The sequence below is a fragment of the Nilaparvata lugens genome, chromosome 4 (genome assembly GCF_014356525.2).
Source record: "Nilaparvata lugens isolate BPH chromosome 4, ASM1435652v1, whole genome shotgun sequence".
Taxonomy (NCBI): domain Eukaryota; kingdom Metazoa; phylum Arthropoda; class Insecta; order Hemiptera; family Delphacidae; genus Nilaparvata; species Nilaparvata lugens.
The window spans coordinates 60831679-60850034 of record NC_052507.1 but is presented as its reverse complement, the minus strand read 5'-3'; the positions used below and the strand labels follow the sequence as shown (position 1 = coordinate 60850034).

At 34.8% G+C, this 18356-nt stretch overlaps 2 protein-coding genes across 2 annotated transcripts in view; one reads left to right on the top strand and one right to left on the bottom strand.

Annotated features, from left to right (window-relative positions):
- Window positions 1-18356, top strand: part of LOC111052989 (mucin-2) — a 105309-nt gene that overhangs the window by 26297 nt on the left and 60656 nt on the right. The window lies entirely within an intron of this gene.
- LOC120350889 lies at window positions 13581-15021 on the bottom strand. The gene is made up of 2 exons (XM_039426083.1): window positions 14885-15021; window positions 13581-14015 (listed from the first exon to the last, which is right to left on the bottom strand). The coding sequence occupies exons 1-2, from the start codon at window positions 14987-14989 to the stop codon at window positions 13623-13625; spliced, it is 498 nt and encodes a 165-aa protein (XP_039282017.1). The 5' UTR covers window positions 14990-15021; the 3' UTR covers window positions 13581-13622.

The window sequence follows — 18356 nt, the reverse complement described above, 5'->3', positions numbered from 1 at the left end:
CATTCATTATCCATTATCTTCGTGAAAGTTCTCACAGACGTTGCATCACGATCGGCAATGCATACTGGTATATCTCAATCGACTTTTTAAACCAGAATATCTTTTTGAGTTGTCATTACATTTCCAGCACTTCAAGTGAAAGTAGAGTCGATAGTTCGTGAAATCTGACCCTCTTACATTCAGCATAATTTCGTTATCAATCGACATCGGTTTCGAGTAGTGAGTGTATCAGTTATTGAATTTAATGCAGCACGATAAGATGTGATAATGCCTTTGCTCTATGCTCTTTTCTTTTCAATGTGAATTTTAATTAATTAGGAATTTAATTAATTAGAAATCTAATTTAATTAATAGTTACATGATGAGAAAGTTGAAAGAAGAGTATGATAAAGCCGGGATGGAAATCAATGTGGACAAGACGGAGTATTTACAAACGAATAGTGATGGCACACCGGATTCGTCCATCGACTGTAACACCGTGATAAAAGGGAGAGATAAATTCAAATACATGGGATTTACCATCATGAAAAATGGCGATACAGACAAAGAGATAAAGATCAGGTTGGCCCAAACCAGGAGGTGTATTCGACAATTGCACCCAATCATATGGAGTAAGAATAGACTATTCATAGGAAAAATATACATAGAATGTTCAATGCAATGGTCAGAAGTATAATGACGTATGGGGCAGAGGTTTGGGTGACAAACAAGAGAGCAAGAGCTGTTGAGATGGATTACTGGAGGAGATGCTGCGGGCTTACCAGAATGGACAGAGTGAGAAACGAGGAGATAAGAAGGAGAATGAAAGTGGAATGGGATATTATAAAATTGATTGAGGATAAAAGGTTGATGTGGTATGGCCATGCTAGAAGGGCGAGTGCTAGCAAATGGATAGGGATGGTGACTGATTTGAGTCCAATTGGTAGAAGGAGAAGAGGAAGTCCTAAAAGATCATGGAGAAATGAGATGGATGAGGCTATGGAGGCCAGGAATTCAAGGGATGGTGAATGGGAGGATAGGCAAAGATGGAAGTCTCAACTAAAAGAAGAAGACGGTGAATCACTATAAAATCCTATTATATATAGAAATTTAATTGAATTTTGTTGTTAGAATTCAAATTAATTTCTAGTAGTTGAAAATTTTTCAGTATTTATTCACAGTAGTTTACTTCTAAATTTAATGGACATTACTTGCTAATGTTTGAAATAGATTAAGTGCATTTAGGATCATAAATGTGAATCATCAGACATCGTTCAAACTGGAAAATAATCGCATTATTTCTCGAATACATTTGTCTAAAATTGAAAACAAAATGCTAATGCACAGTTATCCCATTGGTCTCATTGATGAGCCACGTTACTACAATCTTCTCTTATTGGTCAGCTTGAATTTGGAGGCGTGGTCTACAAATGAACGCCACTGCTGCTTTCTGATTGGCTATAAGTTTCTCCCATCTCCACTAATCATATTTCAATGCTTTATTTTGAATAGTTTTGGATAATATTAAGGAAATATTGACTGATTGTAACTTACATGAGTGATAATTTGTATTATGTAGCCTACAAGAAACAGTGATATGCAATAACTTGAGAAGAAGACTCTGTCAAATACTACAGTAGAACTCCAATTATCCGAATTAATGGGGACCGGGACCCATTCGGGTAATCGAAGTTTTTTTTAAAAAAATTGCCATTGGAGAGAAAAAAGCTACGTTTTGATACTATTTTTTTATTGAATTGAATGAGAGAAACATGATATTTTCACATGTTTTAAATATAAATAAAATGTACTTATGTACAAGGGAAGGACAATAGTGAGCAAACGCGCAAACACTGGCATCGCGGGGGAAGAATTATAGCGCACTAAGACTTTTTTTTTACAAATTTTTTTCTGAAAGTGATTCGGATAATCGGCGATTCGGATAGTCGGAGTTCGGATAATTGGTATTCTACTGTATGTACAAGTTTCAAGCAAATAAAATCAGTAACCAAGAATTATATTACAGTTAGAAAACGTGTGAATTCAACCTCACTGAAACCCTCTATTTCAAATTCGTAAGGAAATGAATCTCAGATCAATCACTGATTGATCAATTCGACTGATTGCAGACAGTAACGGTATCGCATCCATTGCAGTGGCATCTGATTTGCGAGCGACAGGTGTCAGTGTGTGAGTTGGTGAGGTGACAGAGAAGTGCAAAAATCAAACGGAAAAAGACAAATAATGTGTCTGTATTTCCTGACTGAACAGTTAGCTCATGCTGGTTAGCGGCGGCAATTCACACCACTTCGACTCTCGCATCCTGTCAACTGTATTGGCCAGGTGCTCTCTCTACAAGAGAAGAGGAAGAAGACGAAGAAATGATAAAAAAATAAATATAAGAAGAAGAAGATGAAGAAACGCTAAAAAATAAATATAAGAAGAAGATAAAGATGAAGAGGAAGAAAACAGGAGGAAATGAATAATAATAAGTTATGAAAGACCAGAATAAGTAGACTAATATAGAGTACAAGTAATAATATTAGAAAAAGTTGTAACGTCCTGTGCCTTATTTCTGGTGGGCTAATGTCGTCTTCTCCAGTAGGGAATTATGAGAATTTATATCAGTTATAGTTCAAATTTAAACTTTGGCATAATTTACTTTAAAATAAGGATTCAGTCTATGGATCTCAATTTTTGCTGGCGACCTCTGGCAGGCAAGTGAGAGATCTCGCTTTCGCATTTTCTTACGATACTCCTTTTTTCTAAATTAACATATTATTTACATCTTTGCTATGATTGGTGGATTTCAACAAATCCCCATGACGTAATTTGACTCTGAAAAATAGTTCGCAATACAAAGACATAATATTCGATAATACATAAATATTTTTCACACTTAAATCCGGTCTCATGCGAATTATGCTTATATATAAATTTTACAATAATATATATACACAAATAAACTATATATAATTATTTATAATAATCATATGTATAATATAAATTTTACAAATATATATTTTTAAAAAAGACCAAGTTGTGGCTTTTTGAAATATATATTTTTAGCGCCTACCAAAACTGGATTCTGATTGGTCTACATCATCAATTCTTGTCCAAAATGTGTTACTGAATTACTGCGCTCAATAAAACTAAATTCCATTTCCTTTTGTTTTTATTATATTTTTTATATGTTTTTGTTTGCTGGTATATACACAATAAATATTTTTATATTTTCTCAAACGTTTTATGACCCTTATTTGGCATGCTAGAATTTACAAAACCCCTTTGTCATCGTTTTGTTGAGTACTGTATGCTTGCAATTATTTTGCTGGAGGGTATCTGGCTGAATTTCAGATATACGGCTTGGCCGCTGTAAATGTTGCCGACAGGCGCTATTACCAAAGAACCTAACCTCAATTCTTTATTATTATTTTTATTAAATAATTAAAAAATGACTTCCATTTACGTGCTGTTGCTAATAATCATAGTATTTAGAGTTATTATCATCTTATCTCTATTATTCAACTGATAATACAGTTGATGATAATGTTTCTGATTTCGTTCAGTGAGACCTAGTAATTCCTTTTGCCAATAAATTTGAGGTGTATCAAAATGCACCGTTATAAAGTTATAATGGGGAAAAACAAATAATTAGGGAGTAGAAGGGATGAAAAAGCCATAAGAACTAGAATTATATTAGAATCATAATAATGGAAATGGTGTGAAGATTATAAAGAAATAGAAAATAACAAGGAGGAGGATTTGAAAGATCTAGACAAATATGAAATGAAACAAAATTAGAAAGACCAAAGTAGCGAAGAATGACAAGTAGAGGAGGATACAGGCAACGCAGGCCATCAGGAAGAGAAGAAAACTTGAAATAGATGAAGAGGGGAGAGAGGAGTTTGGAAATAATATGACGAAGTGAAGATGAGGAGTAGAAGAGAAGGACAAGAAGAGGCTCTAGAGAGGTGAATCCACAAGATTTAGAAGGAGAAAATCATGAATGAGAGAAAGATAAAGAAGTCAAGAAGATGATTAAAAATGAGGAAAAGCAGAAGATGAGAAAGGAACGAAGATTAAAAGAATGTATACAGTACAAAAGGAAAAGTAGATAGGAGTATGGTGAAAATAAGAAAATTATTCTTCGATCTAAAATTATATATCTGAAGAAAGAACTAAAAGACAAGGAGGAAGAAGTAGTCGTAGAAAAAGGTGAATGTGAGAGTGAATGGAGAAAGGGAACAAAAATGTGAGGGGTAGGAAAATTTACAATAAGAAGCAGAACTAGATTTTTGCGAAGTGAACTGATAATGAGAGTGAGAAATGATAAATGAACTGATAAATTGGGAAAAGAAAATGAGGGGAGAATAACAAAAACGAGGGAGAAGAAAAAAGGTAGAAAGACAAGAAGAGCGTCATGGAAATTAGTAACTATAAGGTGATGGGGAGGAAAATATAAGAAAGAATTTGCAGATTATTTCTGGTAGCAAAATGACTGTCTCTGATATCCCACAACAAATTAGCTAGATTCTCTCTCACACCAACACATACTCTTCGCTCTCATTGTTTATCTGTGTTGGTTTAGCACCAATAAAATACTTTCAGTCGAGTACAGTACTTCATAAGAGCTAGGATTGACATACTTTTTCACTCCAACGCGTGGTCCAATTGTGCGAATCTGTTCTTTTGTCTTTGCCAAGCGGTTCCCCTCTGTGTTCCGGATTCGCTCGCATTCTCTTCTTCATCTCTTCTTGTCGTCCATCCGCCACACAAACATCCATTTCCTGCCCACCAAATTCAACCCGGCACTTTCGTAACGGTAGCACAAATCTACTGTGTGGAGAATTCACTCCGAAATTCACACACACACACACACTATCAAGGTCAAGCTGTGTTGTGGATCTTGAAAACCTTAAAAGATCTCCAAGAAATGAAAAATAGGACGTTCACAGGCATTAACCTCCTATCTAGTAACCTTTTACCAGATTAAATTCACGTACGCACAGCTAGTATCACAAAGTTACTATTATAATACGGTATTGTTCATCATTTGGTACACTGAAGTTATCAAAACCCACATATTTCTAAAACTCATCATCTGGTAAACTGGGGTTATAATAATACACTAAGTTCCGGTTGCACAAAAGCCGGTTAAATTTTAACCGTGATTAAATCCACGAGAACCAATCGGAGAAGCCGTCTTGTCAAAAACGCTTTCTCTGATTGGTTCTCGTAAAGTTAATCACGGTTAAAATTTAACCGACTTTTGGGCAACCGGGCCTCATATTGCTAAAGTATTCAGACTAAAATAATGATGAGTTTGTATAGAAGAAATCCGTGTACAACCACGCATTCGTAAATTTGTGCCATGAAGTGCAGTCATGAATATAAAGGAGGCTTGGGTATTTCCCCGCTAAGAATTGGGTTGATTCTCCGTATGACTCATGTATCCGTGTCAGACATTACTAGGTCTCCGAAATTGAACATAGACTGGATTCCAGATTCATAACATGAGATATATTATAAAGTCTCCAAGATCCTAGATTCATATCATGATATTCTTAGAGTTCCCTAGAATCAAGGAAGAGTAACTGGACTATACGCGTACTATCTTAATTCGTTTTTGAACTATTTTTGACGGCACTAAAATCGGGTTTTTGTTAGTCAGTGTTGAAAATGGATTTGGAAATCCGAAAGTGCTCCAAACGTGAGTACTAGTTTTTAATAACTTTTATTCAAAACCTGACTGTAATGTCGTCAAAAATAGTTCAAAACCGAATTATTAACTAGCAGTTCGACATGGATAGTGGAATAGATGAATACTATTTTAGTTACAATACTTGAAATTGTGGAGAATTCTTAGGAAATGTTCTAAATAGCTTTCATTTGCTCAATATTTGGCCATTTGGTCCTATTAATCTTATCGAAGCCACACCTGAATGAATAAATAAATAAATTATTATGATTCAAACGATAACTTCTTCAAATTTCTGTAAATTTCATCCAGATCAATTCTATATATTGAATTATTCAATAACAAGGAACTCTCTCCCAGAGATAGAACCGTATGAGGATCATCAATGTATTATTATTATTTCGTCATATTAAACCGCAATTAATGAGCACAGCTCAAACGGTGTACAACATGTCAAATATATGGGGTTTCCCTCCATTGAGGGAAAGTTTTTCATTTTACAAAATCGTCTTAATGCTTTTCTGATCCCTAGGTTTTCAATGAGAATTTGAAAAAATCTCATAGCACTCTCTCAATGAATACGGGCAGAATTAAGTTAGCGTATCTTTGAGAGCTGCAACAAATTTACTAAGACTGTCAACCTTTTTTAGTTCGTCTGTCAAGCAATTGAAAATCCTGAGTTATGTATAATGTGGTCCCTCCTCCAAGAGCGAAAGTCTATGAATAAGGTACTACAGGGTAACCATTTTATGTCTTGTGGGGTATCTGTGTGAAATGTTATCCTCCATGAATTTCTGCTTATTACTGTAGACAAAAGATGCAATATCCCAAAAAAAATAAAGGGCTGGAATTGTTAATAATTTGAGTTTTTTGAAAATTGGCCTACATGAAACCCTAGATTCGGCCCCCTCAATAACCCTGATTACTTTCGAAACATATTCTGAAGGTTTGTTTGACTGCTACCCCAGAATAAGATACTGATGTGATACATAAAATAGCCATGGTAGACAGTTAGTGCTGTTTTTCTATTTGCCACTCTGACTATTGTTTTCAAGGCAAAAAATAGCACAGGACAATTCCACATCCAATGCCCAATGCTTGGGAGAATCCCAAGAAAATGAAAGATGTTACAACTCGTAACCTACCAAGTTTCCAAGAAGTTAATAATAATTATACCAAGTTTTCAAGAAGTTACAATTATTTCGTATAAATTTTAAGTCATATTTTATATTTCAGCGAATTGATGTGATTACAACATCCAACTTATGCAACTTTTTCAATATTATTTTATGTATACATGATTACATATAAAATCGATAATAGGAAAAGTGCAATAGTAAAACAATTGAAGCGCTCAAGTGATAACAAGTTCACAATAAGTCCGCAACAAGAATTTTGTAAGATAAGTCCTATAAAACTTAACAACCTGCAATGTTCACCCTTCATACACTCCATTTCTCATACTATCAATAGGCTACAAGCACACAAGGAACTCATAACACAAATTAAATTAGAGAAAACATTATACAACCGCTGAGAGATAACTGGGCGACTTGTAAACCAAAGTGAACTATTTGAAAATGAGAGTAAATGTGGGCACAGTGAACCAATTACCCACTCATATATGGAATAGAATATTTCACACGCCGATTCTCTACATTTACATCCACAGGCAGCAGTCCTTGTGGGAAGCCCCATTCAAACAATGCTGACAGATTGAAGTGAATGTGAGTGCAGCTACTTTACACACACATCTCGTGTGGTCCATTCTTTTCTTTCCATTGCTATTATGCAATTAACACCAGCCGCCGCCGCCGCCGCCGAGTCGAGAAACAGAGCACTTATCACTCAGATCCCATAGTAGAACAGCACTTGCAAAATCATTGACACCCCGACACTTATATAACTGCAAGTACACTCGGTGCTAGTGCCAGTGCTATCCTAGACATCGGTTTGGGGCACACAGAATAGAATGTAAATCACAATCGGTTTGGGACACAATCTGTAGAATTCTGCTCAGATCTGCTTTTATTTTACATTTCATCTTTATTTTTGTCTTCCTCGTTCCCTTTATTTATTTATTTAATTTTCCTCTGTCATGTAACCCATGTTAGAGGTATTTATTAAGAATAATAAAACTTGATGTTGCTTTCCATGACGAAACACTATATAATAACTCTGTTGTAGTTCTGACACTGTGTTACTTGTAAATATTTCAAAAAAAAAACACTTACTTTTCTTGGAGTATTGAGGAATGCATTTCACTCCTGAAGAGGAGCTTCAACAGCCTCTGAGGCTGATTTTGAAAACCTTTGAGGCTTTGAATTTTGAAATATTTGCAGGTAACACAGTGTTAGAACTACAACAGAGTTAATAATAAAGCATTTACAATAAGAAAAGAAGTCCGTTAACTTAAATTATTTTCATTAAACTATCGTGTAGCACCCCACTATAGAGTCTATGTGTCGAGATGCATTAATTTATATCTCCTTGCCATATCCTTTAAATCTTTTCTTTATCCCATTCTCATCCCTCTACATCTTCTTGATTTTCTCCCGTTTTTTCTCCCAATCTTTAGCATTAATTTTCTCCCCTTTTTCCTAACCCAGCGACTCCATTCTATTTTTCTTATATCTTCAGTTTCTCCTTTTTTCTCTCTTTTCATACCCATGATCAATTCTCATTTCATCTTCCACATCTTCAACTTTTCCTACATTTCCCCTTTACCTCATCCTTGTTTCAATACAATTTCTTGTCTCTTTCTTATTTTCTCCTCTTAGTAAAACTAATATCTCAATGTTCTCCGTTAGGATCGTCATTTTTCTCCTTTTTCTTCTCTTTTCTCCCATTTCATTATTTTTGCATTCATGATTCTATTCATAATCTGCTAATAAGTACAATATTTCATCTTCTCCGCCTTCCTTCTTTTCGTATTCTGCATTTTTCTAAATTTTCGTTCCATTCATGATTCCAATCAAATGCTTATTACGAACTTCCTTGTTCATTCTCTGTTTCCTTGATCTTCTCCATTTTCACTAATTTTCCTCTCCTCTATTTTCATAATTCCCATTTTACACTTGGTCACAATAATCGTCTTGCGTATTATTTTCTTCATCATTTCATTATCTCTTCAACATATTCGGAGTCTTTCACTACTTCTTCTACTTTCTCAACTGTTAGATTAGATTCATCTTAATTTCTTACTCCATCGTGTCCTTTGCATTTTCCATTCAGTCATTCAACGAACTTCCCACCAGTATGCTCTTAAACTTCTTCGATGTCTCAAAAATATTTTTTCTATTCTCAACGCTACATCTTGGCATCGAATTTATTCTATTTCTTCATTTTTTTCTCCAATATTCTCTTCTCTTCTTTTTTCAAGTCCACATTCATCTATCTCTTTAATTTGAATAATCCAATCCGTCTCATTATTACTTCTCTCCCATCATATTCTTCATTTTTACATCTTCTACACAACATTTTTCCATCTACTACTCTACTACTACCAGAGAAAACGTCTATACTGAAAGCTTTGTGAGCTAAAGCAGAGAAAACTTCTATACTAGATTGTTTATTCTGAGGTACTTCTCTCTACTACTCCACTAGGTAGTTCTATGGTAGTTCTATGTTCCACAACTCCTATCCATCATTTCCAGTTTTTCCACCATACTCTCCATATTTCGCATCTTCTTTTCAATTACATTCTTTATATTTCTCAATTTCTGCATCTCAAACTTCGATTTTCTCCATCATTGCACCTTATTATCCTACTTTCTTCAAATATTTTGCATCCTGTACAAGGACTCTCCACCATATTTTTCACCTTTTAGCATCTGTACTATCTAACATTCTCACCATATTTCGCATCTTCTTCTCAATTATATTCTTTATATTTTCAATTTCTGCATCATATACACCGATTTTCATCATCATTGCCCCGGATGGATCTCATCCATGGGGCGAATGCCAATAATGTAATACTTATAGAGAAATATTTTTGTAACAAATTATTGTATATTTGATCAATAAAGGCAATTATTATTATAATTATCATCATTGCATCCTATTATAACTTTCTTCGGGTATTTCGTATCCTGTACAAGGACTCTCCACCATCACCATCTCCACCATGTTTTCTTCACCTTCTAGCTTCTATACTATTGCTCACCATGCTTGCCAAATAAACCTATTTACGCTTACCTATTTGCTCGCGTGACAACACAAATTAAGCGCAAAATGAGAGCTTTTTATCGTCTTCAGTTTGTATGCGTTATGCATACTAATTGTTATTGCCTCTTACGCCGATAACATAACTGTTAGAAATGTCAGCGTAACTAATCTTACAATATGCTGCTTTCAAATTTTATTAGCGGACGTCTATGTGCAATCCGAAAGGGCATGTGAATATTCCAACTCAGTTCCCTGGTTTTGCAAAATAGGACACAGGTGTATCATTAGATAACTAAATATGACTTTGATCGTTGACTCCAGTTGAATTTATAATTAAATTTAGGACAATCAGTAGAGTTGATTATGTAGAAATAGACTATGAACTATGAAGAAAGACAACATTTTTAATTATTAGATTGTCTTCTGCATTGCTAATCCAAGATTTGCCAATGGTTTTCTTTCATGACTCATCGGCGATAGGTCTACTTGCATTGAACTTCATTGAGAAATTCGAACAATTGACATTTTGGGAGCTTTTAAATCCTTAACTTGGAAATTTCAACTCAGTGTAGCCTATCATTAAAAAATTACACAAATGACAAAATAGGTTACAACAATCGAATTCAAAATCTGATCATAACTTTATACTTAACAGATTAATGTTGTGTTCAAACAAATGTAAAGTTTCTTCAATCTTTGCAAAATATGAGATATGAGACTACAATAATATAGAGGTAAACTATTTGAAATAATCATAGTTTCATAATGTTTACTTCAGAAGCTACTAGCGACTGTCACGTGGTAATTTGAAACCACCAAATATTTTTAAATGAGCCAATGAAATGTAATAGAACTATAAAATTGGAAAGAAGGTTAGACCTACCCAAAGAGTAAATCAACTCAAAGCAAGTATTATTAGCGATTAGGAGTAATAGCATTATCAACAACGATAAGAAAACATGTATTATTGTGATTTAATAATTATGAGAACCCATTGGTAAGATCAAAAAATTATAAAGCGGCATACTTATTATTGGCGGATTATAAAAAAAAAAATAAAAATAAAATGCATGAACATTGAGGTTAGAGTTACTTGTTTACATTTTGAAAAGAATTAGTCGATCTTGGATAAATCGATAATTATCAGAACCAATACTGAACGAATCAGCTGATTATTCGATCAACCCATATGACCGGTTGAATCATATAAAATTCACTCATAAAGGATATATTATGTATACTAAAGGAAGTCGATGTGTAGAATTACAAACAACTATTATTTCTGTATAAATATTTATTATAATCCAAAAAAGCATGATAAATCAAGAGTATACAAAACTCATATAAAAACTAAATGTATTATCTATTAAAATCGTATGTTACGATTTATTTATGAATTCAATTTAAGATAAACACTCCATATATTTGTATAAAAACTTCTTTTATTTAATTTTTTCTATTATAAAGCCGAGGAAGCCCTGATTCCCAAGGCAACCAATTGTATTGAGTCTATTAAATTGAAGGCCAATCAGAGAGTAGCTTACAGAATTATTCTAGGAAGAGGCAAATTTTTCTGAAAACCTCCTTCTTCTGGCTTAAGATCCCAACCCGAGAGGATGCACATGGAGTTTAGGGTTTTTTCTTCTTCCTTTTAAAAATTTTTAATGAATTATTAAGCCAAACCCTTTTTTAAATGTAATGTATGTTGGTTGAATGTTAATTGTTTGTGAACTCAGTGCTGTCAAGGAGTTCGTAATTGTAAAGATTCCCATAAAAATAGCTTTAATTCGAAAGAAACTTATAAAAATCTGGATCACGCGTTAGCCCAGCAGTGACGAAAAGGAGCCTACCCAATTAATTATTGGAAATAATTAATTCAATCCACGAGAACATCTAGAACTTCAGTCAGTGAGTGATAAGTCAAACCAAACGAGCTCGTTTTTTCGTTTTTTCTACGTTCAGTGGGGGTAATTATTAAAACAAAAAGCGCTATTCCAATTAATTAGAATTAAAATAAAAAGTCACCACGTGTTGAACAATATCACATAGTTCATAAGAACATTTATAAATTTATTTATTATATGTAGGAAGCTTACTTCCATGCACAGCCCGAATTCATATAAATCCCTGAGATCTCATGTTTGAATATTAATTTATTAATTATAATTTTGTCAATTGAACAAAGTACATCATATCAAACCTATAGACCGAACAGGTTTTTATCTGCAGAATTTTATATTGATGGGAAGTATAAGTACCAGTATTAAATATAATATATTTATGAATTTGAAACTCACTATTGTGAATATTAGTAAAGCCTGTGATAATTATTCAGATTTTAGAAATAGATTATTTAAGTGAATTATAGATTTATCGAACATTTTATGCACATCTTTTTTATGGGAATATATTTTGTGTTTTATGTCAGCATACAAACTTATAGAATTTTTTATTATATCCCAACTCATCTCGTGTTATATAGTTTGAGCTGTTTTGGTACCAACAAATATTTAGCAGCACTTAAAATCATAGAATCAAGTAATATTAACCTTATTCAGAGCACTCAATATTTATCATCCTTTGATGATATTCACTTTATCAGCCAGAACAAGTATATTAAGAAATTATATTAATAAGGTTCCAGTTATATCATATAAGGATCCAGAGAGCTTCAAGAACTGGCGTTGTAAGTTCTAAGGAATTTTGAAAGGGTATATTGGTGAATACTTGTATTCACGACGAGCGTTTTAAGAATCAACTAGAAACAACTATAGTTGGTCCTGATTATTCTCTAGTGGTACATGGTTACTGATAATCAGTCATCAAATATTCTTTTAATTTCCTTACTGGTATTCTTCAAGAACTTCATAGAAGCAGCGGTAAGAATTACCAATTACCGATCACTGAACCTTATGGTGATTATTTGTATTTATAAAATTCATGTTTCTACCACTGAGCTAGAGCTGAGGTTTGAACCCAGTAATTTTGCGAGCCGGAAGGCCTTAATTTTTTGTGAATTTATTCGCAAAAGAGGGAATTTAGAGACTGCTCTTATAAATACCAGAAACATCGTATTATCTGTGAAGGAATTACAATCCACAACTTCTCACAATAGCTTCATAACGTGGGACTCTATCATAAGAGATAACCCCCCCAGGAGCACAACTTCACACAATGGCACCCAACCAGTGGAGCATGATGAAAAGCTTACCTACTCAATCTCACTATCAATGATTCATAAAATTATTGATAAAACAGAAAGCTGCAAGAAACATAATCTGAAGTTGTTTTGACAAGATATATCTGATAATCTATTATAAGTTCTGGCTTAAATAATTGAGTTGCTCTTCAAATTAAAATTTTTCAAGCTGCATGAATACAGACAAACTGTATCACACGAGTTTGATAATATAATTCTCATAATAGAGAAAAAAATTGGATGGAAATTTCCATAAAAGTTATAGTAAAAATTTGATTTTGATCTTTGAATCTAGACATTGTATGCTGACCAGGGTTATAGGTTATTTGAGGCATTATAATACTGTGGTTATTCAGGAGGATAAAACCCTAATTAAAATTTTAAGAACTATATTAGTGTAATTTGTAAGCCATATCTGTCTATGTTGATAAGCGTACCTGTAGCACTCGAAGGTCTTTTTGTAATATATGTACATGACACTTGAAACTTTAACACAACACAATTTTATCCAGAATAGGCACTATCACTGAATCCATTTTAATATTCCTGAGACTTGGCAACACACTTGGCTATTTACTCGAAGTATTCCATAATAACATCACCATGAACCAGTCGCCGGCTAACTCGCAAATTTCCTACTTCAGCGAACATCCCCAAAACTATGTAGCCACGACACCGGCAAATCAACAGCCCCAGGACAATGCAGCGGAGACCCCACGAGAGAGAGAGGGAGGCAGCATATGCTCCATCAATTTCGACCCGCAAAACTTGGCCCAATTGTCTTCTACGAAGATCGATAACGCCGTCGATGCGAGTAATTCCGATGAGAGTCCGACTGAGGGAGTGAGGGCGTCCAACCCGGTACCGGCGTCTTCGCAGATCGCTCCAAGCGTCGCCGAGGGAACAGAGAGTGCCGCCACCCAATCGCCATCCAACGTGACTAGTCAACCGCCATCCGCCACCAACCTGGAAAAACGCAATACAACATTAGGCTCTTCAGTCGGTTACATTACCAATCTTATGGCAAATGATTCTACAAACGAACTCAAACTCATGCTCAGTCAAATCTTAGCAAGACAGGACAACGAAGCGAAGGCAAACCGGGAAGCTATGCAGAAAAATAGTGAAACTATCACTGAAAATATTACCAAGACTGTACAAGAAGGTATTAAAACCATGGATGCAAAATTTTCTAGCTTCAGGGAGGAAGTGAGAAATATAATAGATACAAAAATAGATACTCAATCTGCAGTTATCAAAAAGCTAGAAACTCGTCTAGATGATGTCACCTGTCAAATAAATGAACGGTTGGATGACGTACCAAAGGAAGTTGAAAAACAGGTGGACGTATTGGGTAAGGAGCTGGGCACCGCTATCATGGGAACGGTCATGGGAAAGGTGTTAGAAAATAAGGGCGAGATAGAGTCGAAAGTGGAGGAAAATAATAAGAAAATAGTGGAAATAGTCAAGGAACAAAGTAACATGCAGGCATGTATGGCAAATTTAGCGGAGGAGGGGGCAAAATCAAGTGAGAGATATGGCATGTTGGAGAATGCTATAGGCGGACAGCAGTTGAAGATAACCAAATTATATGACGAAGTGAAAGAGAACATGAAAACTATAGATGATAAATGGACCGCAAGTGAAGAAAGAGTCTCCAGACTAGCGACATCCATGGAAAATATTCCAGCCAGCAGAATACATTGTATACCGATTGAACCAGTAAATAGCCCTCAACCTTTCCAAAATCTTGGAAAATTTGATAATTCCTACCGTCACATGCAACCCAAACCATTTGTGGACCAAATAAGAGCCGTTCAAGAACTGACACCCACCTCTTGGTTAATGTGGCGTTTCCAATTGTCCAGTTTACTACTTGGCGAGCCGCTGATGTTTTTCCAGAGCCGGATGCGAGATATCAATAGCCTGGAGGATTTCATCTCCCAGTTCCTGCAACAGTATTGGAGTAAATGTAAACAGATGGACGCATTGTCGGAAATTATTTTATGCACTTACAATAGCAGAAATGGACAATCCTACACTGATTTTATAACAGATCTGATGAGCAGAAACGATCAGTTAGACGAATCTCTAACTGATTCATCACTGGTCCACATCTTATCAAAAAAGCTTCCTTTCAATGTTCGTATGACACTGGCAGTATCTTCAATTTCCAGTTGTGAAGAATTGATAGAACATTTACATTGTATCCAGTCAGCTACTTCTGAGCCAAATTATATAAACAGACAAGCAGGAAATTTTACTCAATCTAAAAACAATAATAATAGTCATTTCAGAAAAAATTATAATAGTGAAAATTATATTGCAAACGCTGGAGCAAATGCGCAAAGTGCAAAGTACATTGAAAATAATTCCAGGAACAGATCCCAATATTACAATAGTAAACGGTATCACAAAGAAGCACATTATGACAGCAGACGTCATTGGAAGAGAAACGATAAACAGGATATAAATTTCACAAATCAGGACGATCATAATCAAAATAGCAATAGGCTAAACACATCCTATACAGTGGCATGCACAATAATAACAGACCAACAAAAACCTACAGTAAATCAACCACCAGAACAAATCCACCACCGCACCAGCCCGCCACCAAATAAAGATGTCAAACATGCATCAAATTCGGTATGCAAAAAACAACCTATATTAAGTCTGCTATTCCCTCCCGAAGAACTACCACCAGTAACCAGCCCACCACCGAAAATATTTTACAGCATTGACACAGAAATGATTAAAGAATTGCCAATAACCAAGCCTGAAAATAATGAACCACAGTCATGCACCGAGCCTGTGTACCAGCATGCAATAACCCCACAACCTACCCGGTTTGAGCAGCCACCACCCAAGCATCATTGGATCCACCCGCGGCACACTAGGTTCAAGGAGCAAACCGCTACCAAAGCAAGCCGAAAGTGTGACCGGCAGGACGACGTCGGAGCGAACCCTAGAGTCCAACACCGGAAGGCCCACCGGAGAAAACAACAAAGAAGGCCCCGGAAGAGAGGTTACCGTCCGCATGCCAAATTCAAACACCACAAAAAAGAGGCACAGGAACCAAGCGACCAGGAAAAGAAGGCAACATGCAGGGAGGAATACCGGCACCAGAATGAAGTGGATAATGATACCAACATGCACCCGAAGCACACGCGGTTCAAGCAAGCAGCTTACCGTCGTGATTGCAATTACGGAATAAAGAAAAGGAACATGCTCAAAAACAAGGAAAAAGTAATAACGGATACGGGTTTAGAAAATGATAAAGGAAGAAATTATTATAGGAAGCTATTGGAAGATGGAATATGTGCATTAAAATTTAAAGAAGGAATGAATTGTTCATTGAAGGAAAGAACATCTGTGTATTGTTCACCAAGAGGTTATGTTACAAGCTTAACAAGTATGTTGATCTATTTTGCAATGATTATTAGTATGACTATGATGTCAGTTAAAGAACATGTGGAAAATATAATAATGGATGGTAAAACGTGTGAACTAAAATCGAAAGGAATAGTACATTGTTTATCGAAAATGGAATTATACGATTGTTGTTTATGGAAAGGTTATGTTGGAAGAAATACAATAAATACATTGATTTACTTCGTGAATATTATTATTATTATGGCTGTGATAGCAATTAAAGAAAATATTATTAAAGTACTGATGAATGAGGGCGTGATATATGCTAAGAGAATCAATTCAAAAATTTTCAAAACCAATTTGAAACCCAGAAAAGTTGAGGATAGACAAAGCAAATATTCTAAATTATCCAAGATAAGAGAGCTGATGGAGAATCGGTCGTCAGAGCCGCCAAACAATTCACAGAATCAAAACAAAATATTTCTAATCTCAAGCCGTATTATCGGGACAATAAGCGATAAGAATATAAACAATAATATTTGGATTCATGGACCTACCTGTCAACAAATACGTACCAAACAAACACCAGGCAACACACTTATTTCGCAGACGAGTATCCACTTCGAATAACAACACCTGAAAATAAAGAAATAAAAAATTTAGAAACCATTTTTAACACCTTTCTTATTAGTGAAACAAGAGAATAAATAACTCCTAATGTTAAAAGCCAACTTACCTTCATGTAGCAGGAAGAGACATCAAGATGGCGACCAGTGATGAACCGAAGCCAACATAAACCAGCTGTCCACTACGAAAACCAGAGTAGTCAATGCCTATTAAATCATCAAAGTTGATACCCCGAATAAGAAGATCAAGTGTCATATAAATGTGAATTGCATGTAGAGATATTATAAAAATATTATATTATTATTATTTATGTATAAACTAATTAAGAAAATCACTAAAATTATCCGCCAAACGATCAAACCGCATAGTTACCACCAAAAGCATTAATCCCAAGTCTCAATGTATTAGATGAATAAGAAGTTCTTGTTGATAAAACCTACCAAAGATTATCCTTAAAAATATCCATTATATGAAAGCAAAGCCCAATTTCTGCAAGAGAATGAAATGAAAATGTACAAGTCACTGTTCTATGTTGAGGGAGAAAATATGTTATACTCTGCAAGTCGGAGAATTACCAGTTTGTTAGGTTGGCAATGATTTTGCACCAACGTTCAAATGTGCTTCTGGCCTGAGGGCGGAGCGTGGATTAGAAAAAAAGATTTATATTATGTATGGAGGAGGAGATAGTTTATATTGTGTATTGTGTGTAGAAGGAGATTGGCCGATGTAAGGCGTATGTATTCGAATTGAATTTATTTATTGTGTATATGTTGTTGAATTATTAGGAGGTAGAATTCTCAGTAGAGTTATTAGCAGACTTTGTAACATGTATGATTTCTGATCCAAAACCAACTGGATCATAAAATTTATATTATATTCTCGAATTGTCGTTTTAAATCAGAAATCAGAGGGCGTTTTGTGTCACGTGGTAATTTGAAACCACCAAATATTTTTAAATGAGCCAATGAAATGTAATAGAACTATAAAATTGGAAAGAAGGTTAGACCTACCCAAAGAGTAAATCAACTCAAAGCAAGTATTATTAGCAATTAGGAGTAATAGCATTATCAACAACGATAAGAAAACATGTATTATTGTGATTTAATAATTATGAGAACCCATTGGTAAGATCAAAAAATTATAAAGCGGCATACTTATTATTGGCGGATTATAAAAAAAAAAAAAATAAAATGCATGAACATTGAGGTTAGAGTTACTTGTTTACATTTTGAAAAGAATTAGTCGATCTTGGATAAATCGATAATTATCAGAACCAATACTGAATGAATCAGCTGATTATTCGAT

What these genes read in the sequence shown, in the direction of transcription:
- LOC120350889 (XM_039426083.1), bottom strand. Translation starts at nt 14,989, where the DNA reads ATGAAATCCTCCAGGCTATTGATATCTCGCATCCGGCTCTGGAAAAAC. An exon ending in AACGCCACATTAACCAAGAG is followed by an intron (nt 14,016 to 14,884) that starts GTGGGTGTCAGT and finishes GCGTTTTTCCAG; the next exon opens with GTTGGTGGCGGATGGCGGTT.